Below are 9,503 nucleotides of genomic sequence, written 5' to 3' on the forward strand. Positions count from 1 at the left end.
TATGCAAGTAGGTAGAACCTTCATAATATCTAATCTCTGTAAATGAAAGAAAACCCCCTTACCATACTACACCTCAAGTCCTTTTATTCTAATTTACCATCCGCAATTCCTTTCAAAATGGAACAGACAATCTAAATGGAAACGTCATTAGCATTTCATGCATAAACAACAGCCTTTTGGAAAGACTATTTAGGTGTATTTCCTGCCTAAGCCCCTCCTTTTCTGTCGAGCCAGACTGGGGAAGAAGCATTAATGGATGGTCAGTCCACTGAATATCATTCCAGTCTTTTTCCCTTATCAATATGTGATGAGGGCTTGGAAACTAGAGATGGACGACAATTTCTCACTAGTCCAGAGGGGTTAAGGTTACTCTGAAGGTCCTTTTGTGATGAATAAAAAAAATGTCATTCCCAGCATCCATGCATCAACCAGGAAATTTCATTTATCTGTCCTCTGAAACATATCTGTATGTGTAATCACTCACGCTCAGGGGTTCCTCGGGGGCTATAAAACAGGCTTAGGGTGCTTTCTCGCTGCCACTTTTTGCTTTGTGTCACAATGAGGGATCTAATTAGTGAGGGACCCCCAACATGTGTCTTCTATGTGCTCCTCCCCGTGAAGAATAGCTCTGTGGCTATCCCCAATAAATAGGGAGTTGAGCACTCTGTCTATGTCACGCTGGGAGGGGCACTTCTTTAGCAAAGCTGGTTGACCCTGTTTATGCCTGACTCTAATCAGGAGCAGTCCAGAGGGTGCCATGATGGCAATAAAACACCGAATACACCCTCTTCTTGTCTCTGTTTCTGCCCTTGATTTCCTCTGTGTAACCCTCCCAAGCCAACACGCAAACACACACACCAATCCACAGCCTCCCAGAGGGGCACCAGGGAAGAGGTTATAAACCATTATAAGCCAAGTTAGCCTACAGTGACAGCCCAGCCTCCTTCTTTGAGCAGGTCCGCGTGCTGGGAAGTCTCAGCCTCTCACCCACCACGCTGAATAGAACCACAGGGCTCTGGCTCCGCAGAGATAGTGTTATCTGGGCCGCCACGGGGCTCCGATCGCAGCCGTGTACACACATGCTCAGCGGGATGCGCACACATCAGCAGGGGAGCAGACAAAGAAACCTGTGGACCAATACAAACATTACGGGCTTATAATGTAACAGCACACAAGCACATGTGCACACGATCACAGACAAACAGAGACAAATGTGAAAGTTCACACACACATGCTCAAGTGTGCCTTTTTGCCCTCTCAACATGACAGTGATAGTGACACTGATGTTGCCTCTTCAACTCTTGTGCACGTCCTCTGCTAGTAGAGGTAAAATCTCTGCCTATATAACTGGTATAAAATGACCTGCAGCTGTCACAATATCTGCCTCACTTACAGCTGGGGTGATTCTCTCCATGCAGGGCGGTCAGTGGTCACACGCCTCGGCCCTCGAATCTGGCTGTAGTCCCCGCTGTTTTTAGGAATCTGAATTATTCCACCCATTCCTGGAGATCTCCACACATGACCTGTCGCCGCTGGGAGCCGTGAGCCAGAGGGACAGGGATAAGCCGCATTTCTCCCTTTTTCCTCCAACAATTTCAATTAAAAAGAGATTTGAGGTGGAAAAGCACATTTTCATACAGGGCATGGAACTAAAATCCTGGAAAAGGTTGAGATGAGATGTGTTGGTAGGTTTTGAGGGCATGTTCGAACAGCTGCGAGACATGTCTTTTCTGAGGAGAATGATCCGATAAACACATCCACACATTGAATAGGCCGCCCATCGCCTTAAACTAGCTAGTTTTGGAGGTAAAGATCAGCATTACACTCCAGTGCAGAATTTCAAGTAGCTCTTACATCTATTTCAATTGAAGCCTACACTTTACATTCTGTAAATACTTCAACTGGATCATATGTAACACGAACGGATATTGATTTTATACGTTAAGATGCACATGTATAGTGCATGTATAGTGTCAGCTGCTAGAATAATTATCTAGGATGATAATATCTTGCTCCATCATCAAGTCAAATTTTTAATTTGTCCAATACTTTAGTTTATGACTACATACCTGCAAAACAAATGACATTCCCATTAGTATCAGCTGTGCTTAGTGCTAGTTAGCTCATATTAGCATGCTAACATACTAAACTAAGATGGTGAACATAGTAAACATTTCCTACTAAACACCAATACGTTGTTCTTACTTTGTATGTTAGTGAATCAGAATCATTCTAAAGTGACAAGTGTGTACCCGCTAGCCGCAGTGGAAAGAGCTGTCCCTCATTGCAAAGAGAGCCGTGATGGTAAAAATGTAGAAAAAGTTGACTGCTAGTGAAATGCAAACAATAGTTTCAGAGGTAGAAGCCAGAAAAGGCAGATTTAGCTGGTAAACATGTCATTGGCACAACCATTTTGGAGCCTGATTGTGAATCCTGTATGCAGCCTGCATTCCTGTTGCACCGCTACCACATTGTACGTCCATAAAAAATAAAAAGTTGGTAAATGTGTAGATCTGTGGAAGTGATCTAAATAAATCTCTACTGCTGCACCAGGTGTGCATCTTGTTTCGTCTCTGTCCACAACAGGCCATGATGTACAAAAGCAGAGTTGTCAGGCTATGAGGAACACTGAACAGGCTGCTGGTTAACCAGCTGCATATATCACAACCACATCTGATGAGGAAATTAATCGCTGTCCCATTCAAATATGGAAATTCTGATATATAAGCTATTGTGATCTAAAACTGGGAACAGGACAATTTTGATATATTAATAATTTCATTACATTTATAATGATGAATGTCTTAGCTATTCATTTTATAATTAGTAAATAAATAGTGTATAATTAGCAATTTCACACTTTTAAATGTTGTATATTTAGGCCCAATCATGTTTTAAATAATTGTGGTTCCAATGTACTGTTTACATTGAATAAATATTGATTGTATCTTTCCTTAAAACTGTGGGATGTTTATGATTTGTGTGTACACATGGTCTAAGGCAGTTCTAATTTGTTTTTTCCTAGAGTAAGAACAAATTCAGGTAAGAAAATATTGATAAATCCCAGATTTGTACTTAAACCGTGGGTACGAATGTTTTAAGCACACAGATTTGTACGTATGCACTGTTTGTGAATGACGCCCTTTGTGAGTGTGTTAGCATGCTAACATTAGCATTTATCTCAAGTACAGCCTCACAGAACTACTAGTATTGCTGTTTACTCTTAGTCTTATATGCTTTTTGGTCTTGTTTGTGAATTCCATAGTAGCAAATTTTTGAAGAGAGAGAAATAGTACTTCTTACTACTTTCTTAATCTCATTTTCAATCTTCTTCTCCTCAAATGTTACCTGCTTGGTATTTACTTATTTCATTGTTCATGTGTTCATAATATTATACATCCCGTATGGGTCAATACTAGGCAAGTCCAAACCTGTCTGGGCTGATTAATGATAAACCCTGATAGACCTTTTATCTCCTGACTGCACACACACAAAGCTTGAACCCAAACAATAATCCTGACCTCAACTATACTATAGTCCATCATGTAAAGGTGTTTCAACCTGTAATATTTCACAACGACAAGAGACAGATACATGTTTGTGTTATCGTTCTTCCTTTAATTGACACCATGTATTGCATCAAGGCATGATTGCATTTTTAAACTGCTTTAAAAAAGTACAAATGAAAATAACATGGTAAGATTAAAGAATTTGTATCAAACTCGATTCATATGATACAATAAGAAGATCTGGCCATTTAAGAGTTGAATTTCCAAATCTGCTCATCATTTGTTCCCAACCGAAAACCAACAGCGTTATTATTCTCATATATATTCAGATTTCTGAAAACAAACCATAAAGACATACACCAAAATAATCAACAAGGACAAAAGGAAATCCATCACCCAGTGACAGAAAACAGAACTGTCTTTTTTCTTATTAATCAACACAGAAACACCAATGGACTGTATAGTCCTTATTAACAAATTTGGCGGAATATAATCAACAAATGCCCCATTACTGTAAGTATATTTGGAAAAGATAACTGTATAATTAAGCAAACAAACCTTTCTGCTGTCCAGTTGAATTATTGCAGCAGTGTGGAGTTCATTGTTCAAAGTGATACGGACAATCACATTTGCATTATCGTCAGTAAACTTTATAAAACATCATTTTAATACCGTAAAAAATAAAACTAACCATCCTGAATAAAAGCCATCTCGCTCCTCTAAAACTGCTGCCTATCAAAGTGCATAATGTTTGATTTCATGACTGACAAGAAAGTGATCCATTTCAGGTCTGCACCTCTTTTTGCTTTGCAATATGTAACTGTAGACACATGGCAAATGTTCCTGCCTAGCTTCATGCTATATACTTTAGTGAATATATATTAAATTGACTATATAACAAAGTCATAAGTGACTGATTTCTAATCTCAGGCTAAGAATTTAACTTTTCTCATCTCCATCCTGCTCTGACTTCATTTTTCATCGTCACACAACATCAACAATTGAGATGACAATTGAGATTTTTCACTGCATGTTAGTACAAAAATGTTTAATGCTAATGTAGCAAAATAGAATGCTGTATGTCTTCTCAGTCCCACTGCGACAGTGCTTGTTTGTAGAGAGTGCTTTGAAGGAGGGTGGATGGGTTTTCTTCACTTTTTTCTGTCAATGTGGTTATTTGATCAAAAACCCCAAATCAACAAATAGCTGCAGTTCAGTCTGTTTCAGCACTCATCTCAACATGTTATCTTGTTACCAGCTGCCTCCCATTTGAGCTCTTTAAAGTTCCAGAAACTCCAAACGTGTTTTCTCCACACGGCCAGCTTTTTCTTCCTTCCACTGAAACCATTTGCTTCTACAGTGAGACAATCCTTCACAGTCCACATGAATCTTTAATTTGGTTTATCAAAGTTTCTCTGTTGTATTGTCAATTTGAATGTTTTTAATATCAGGGCTGAATCACGTTACGCACTGCTTGCTTTCAATCACCTGAAACCCTCAGGAAGAAATGGAAGTCTGCACCAGGAAATAATCCCTAAACACGTTTCCCAACGACCTTTATCATCTTACTGATTCCTTTTTATTCAGGGCATGCTTCTTAGCTGGGTTTGCAGTAAAATTCAAGATAGGTTTGACATGACAAGGTTGTGTTTTAATAAAAAGACATGTAAATGTTACAAAAAAAATAAATTACAGTGTATTGCAGAATGATTGGAGGAAATGCAAACCAGCTGTAGACAAAAGGACCTATCACCAGTGTTATCCTCTCAGGGTAATATGGACAAGCAATCAGAGACGCCCAGTTCATTGGATGCAAATATAATTAGAAGTCAATGAGGGTTGGGGTCAAAGGTCACAGATAGGCCTCCACCCGTTCCCATGGCTGCATCTCCGTGAAGAAGCCCTCGCACAGGCCAAAGCCCTGATCCAGAGTCAGAGGAATGGCCTGTGCCTCTTCTTTGATCTCCTCCCACGGCTGCAGCACCGCCTCCTCAGGCCGCTCCGAGAACAGCGTGGAGGCCTCGTCGAACTGCTGCAGGTGGTGGTGGCTCTGGAGCAGCTGATCTTGGTCCAGCCGTGGCTGTGGGTGCTGCTGCACCATGTGCAGTTCTCCCATGTTGACCGGGCACTCCATTGAAGAGGCGCTCAGGTCCATGTAGCTGTAGGACTGATGGTGATTCAGATGCTGGCTCTGACCCATGAGGTCCCCTCCTCCACACCACCTCCCCAGCCCCGCAGAGTGCTGCCTCCCCTGCATGGAAACCTCCATCTCGCAGCCTAGGGAGCTCAGCGCCATGTTGATGTCCAAATCCTCAAAGGTGCTACAGTTCCCACTGAGGACGTCATCGAACACGGATGCAAGGTCAAAATCCCCCCTCAGGATGTCAGCTTTGTGGGCTTCTGTCGCTAAAAGCGGGGAGTCAGACGCCCTCACTGCCTTGTTGTTGTTGTTGTTTTTAGTGGCCAGGTGCTTCCGTTTGCCACTTTGGTAAGGGCAGCCATTTTGGGTGCTGTGATAACCCTGAATCAGTTTGCTCTGTCTGTGGGCGCCACTGCTGCTGCTGTTGTAGCTGTTCGCAGACATCCTCCTGCGTTTGAAGATGCCATTGACAAACATGTCAGCATACTGGGGATCAATCTGCCAGAAGCCTCCCTTCCCCGGCTCGTCTTTCTGTCTGGGGACCTTCTTGAAACACTTGTTGAGGGACAGGTTGTGGCGAATCGAGTTCTGAAAGAAAAAGACAAAGAGGACGTTTAACATGATCCCATTGGCTTTGAGCAAATTTGAGTTATTCATGCAAAAACTGAATCTGCCAGTTTGTCTTTGTGAAGGAAGACGGAGAGTGAAAGAAAGAGTGGGAGGAGGGGGAGGGGGACTGTATTGTTGTTGTTTGTATAGGAAAGCAAATGTACCTAATGAGGCTTTCTAGTAACAGGCAGCTCTGAGCATTTCAAACATGATCAGCTGTGCTTAGCTGCCATCTCTCTCAGGAGCCCTCATTAACACACACACACACACACACACACACACACACATACACACACACACACACACACACATACACACACACTCGAGTGCTTTCTCCACCCCATCACCAATCCCCCTCAGACAAAACCCTATATGAGCACTCTCTTGGAAGATGGAAATTTCAGACTGTGGCATTAAAAAACACTTGTCATGGAAATCATCAAAGACAGAAATTACACACACACATTCTGAAGAGAGATTTAAAAAATAGATGTGCTGGAGGTTTTCAAATACTGCATCTAATTTTCCGGCATTGATAAAGGAAAAGCCTTGTCGAATGCCCTAAAGATGGGGTGTCTGATGGTGACATGGAGTCAATTGTTCACCCTTCTCTCCCTCACTTCGCCATTTATCTGACTCATCAATAATAGAAGGAGAGTTAGCCGGTCTCGGTTACCTGCCAGCTGGGCTCCGCATGTCTGTAGTAGCAGAAATTCTCCGTTATCCAGTTATAGATGGTGGACAGAGTCACTTTGGGCTGTTTGCTGGCCTGCATGGCCATGCAGATGAGGGATGCGTAGGAATAGGGCGGTTTAACCTTTGGGTTGGTTTTGTAGTCGACCTCCACCGGCGGGCTGGCCTGGATCGGGATCTGTGGGTAGCCGCTCCCGGGGTGTGCGCAATTGGTGAACCGCGGGACCGCTGTGGAGTCGCTGCCGGAGGTGACGGGGCTCCCGAGGTAAAGAGGCATCCCGGTGGCGGCGGTGTCCCCGGCCGGCGGGCTGGACGGAGAGTCGGTGCCCCCTCTGGGAAAGCCGAGCCGCTTGAGACAGAGATGCTGCTGGGAGGACGGACAGCCCGGTCCAGTTCCGTTGGGCCGCTCCGGGTCCGCGCTGACGATGGAGAAATTCTGGAGCCAGTGGAGGCTGGTGAGGCTGTCGTCAAGGGGGACAGAGTCGGACCCGGTGACCTGATCCTCCGGATAAACCATCAGCCATTTCTCCTTAAACTTATTTGCGATGTCGGGGCTCGTCAGAACCGGCATCCTGGCTTTGTGAGCTCGGTTAGGGCTGAAGACGACCAACGGATCTTCAAATCGGCATTTAAAGTTTAGAATTGTATTGAGGGCAAAGAAAAAAGTAAAAGAAAACACAATCAATTAAATTAATCTTACACCCAGGTGTGAAATAAATCACCACGGATAAAATATCCCACAAGCAACAGTTTATATCAATCCCACAAAATGTCAAATGATGCGTAATTTCCCTACCTCCGGTGTTTGGAGGAGATGCTCTGTGTGCACCTGTTGCAGTCCGTCCCTGCCTCTCCTCTCCAAGGACTCAGCAGCGCGTCCAGTCTCTGCGCAACAAGTGCGGCGGGGGGAGGGCGAGGAGCATCCAGCAGCTCATGTGGAGGAAAAAGAAGGAAAACGCCGCTCAGACCAGATCCATGTCGACTCTGGTGAACTAGGCTGTTAGTCATCCAAACGCTCGGCTCTATTGGGGTGTTTGCGGGAGGTCAAGATGTGAGAATGTGTGGAGGTAGTAAAATAAGTCGCTCATAAAGCCCGAGAGACTGCCCACCATCCCTTTAAACGCCTGGAAGGATTTCTGATTGGCTGGCTCCTCTTGCTTATCCAGGTTTCTCTCTCGCTCGCTCGATCGCTCTCTCTCTCTCTCTCTCTCTCTCTCTCTCTCTCTCTCTCTCTCACACACACACACACACACACAAACACACGCGCACACACAAAATCTATCTATCTATCTATCTATCTATCTATCTATCTATCTATCTATCAAATGAATGTTCGGTGTCGGGACTTGAATGAGTGTGTGACATAGATATAGCTTACTGCAGCAAGAACAGTCGGTTTCTCATCTCCTTGCCTTTAATCTCTGTCTTCGTCCCGGAAACCGGTTGAAATGTGACCTCCGTGGCGCGCTCACTGCTCCCCTGCTGGCGCTGAAAAAGACGCGCCACAGGTCCCGCTTGCAGCGCACTTTTGCACCTGCAAGAAAAGAAGCCCCACTTCCACTGATAAGCCTGTATTTACTATGCCTTTTCTCTGCGATCACACTGTAAACGTTCTCAAACGTGAAAAGGCAAACGCTAATTGGGTTTTAGGATATCAATTTTGTCTTATATCACAAATGAAACTAGATTTGATTGAATATTTCAACTTAATACTGTTCTGGACTTGTTTACACTAACATTGTTACAGATATATGATATTCAACACAATTCATATACATATCCATTTATTAATTGATTACTTGTCACACAAGATTTTATGGTTTTTGGTGGCTACCAGTACCACCAGTCCTGATAAATCTGGATGAGTCTGCACATCTAAGACAAGCAGTTGCTTTATCTGCTATATTTGAGAAAAAATTTCATTTTCATATATATATATACATTTTTTTGCACTTTTAATGGATGTCAATGTAATCTTATTTAAAAAGTATATGATCTACATGAGGATCAACATAGTCTGGACTAACATTCCTGGAAAGGTTTTAGTAAATTAAGTGACTCATGCTACTATTTTACAGTTTCTTTGTTTATTGGGTATTCATAATTTAATGGCAATAATGTAAAGGCACATTAGTGATTATGTTCAGTTAAAAACAGCAGAGCAAATGAGGCCAATACAATTGAAAAACTATCAGCAGAAGAGAAGCGACATTATAATAGTCAGTGAAGTCAAGCTGTCACACTTGTATCAGACAATAGTGTAACACCATTTCTTTTGGATGAAGTACAAGTGAGTTGCAGACTTGGAAGACCCATGTATATATTTCTTATTTTAAATCATGCAACACTGAACATCTAATGTGCTTCCCCAGATTGATGCTCTGAAAATATTTAATCAGTAATGTAAAATATTCATGGGATCTTATGAGTAGGCATTGTCACGCTGCTAGTGTTAAGTGCAGAAAAAACAACATAATGAATTTTGAATGAATGGTGTTTTTTTTAAGAACTAAGAGTGAAAGAGGTTGCCCTTCATAATAAAGATGCATCAA

The 9,503-nt window shown here is 42.7% G+C and overlaps 1 protein-coding gene across 1 annotated transcript; it reads right to left on the reverse strand.

Moving 5' to 3' along the window:
* Positions 1–5,035: 5,035 nt before the first annotated feature.
* foxj1b (forkhead box J1b) lies at positions 5,036–8,505 on the reverse strand. The gene is made up of 4 exons (XM_067576822.1): positions 8,330–8,505; positions 7,748–7,881; positions 6,935–7,566; positions 5,036–6,237 (listed from the first exon to the last, which is right to left on the reverse strand). The coding sequence occupies exons 3-4, from the start codon at positions 7,520–7,522 to the stop codon at positions 5,362–5,364; spliced, it is 1,464 nt and encodes a 487-aa protein (XP_067432923.1). The 5' UTR covers positions 7,523–7,566; positions 7,748–7,881; positions 8,330–8,505; the 3' UTR covers positions 5,036–5,361.
* Positions 8,506–9,503: the final 998 nt, after the last annotated feature.

The sequence above is a fragment of the Thunnus thynnus genome, chromosome 20 (genome assembly GCF_963924715.1).
Source record: "Thunnus thynnus chromosome 20, fThuThy2.1, whole genome shotgun sequence".
Lineage (NCBI taxonomy): Eukaryota > Metazoa > Chordata > Actinopteri > Scombriformes > Scombridae > Thunnus > Thunnus thynnus.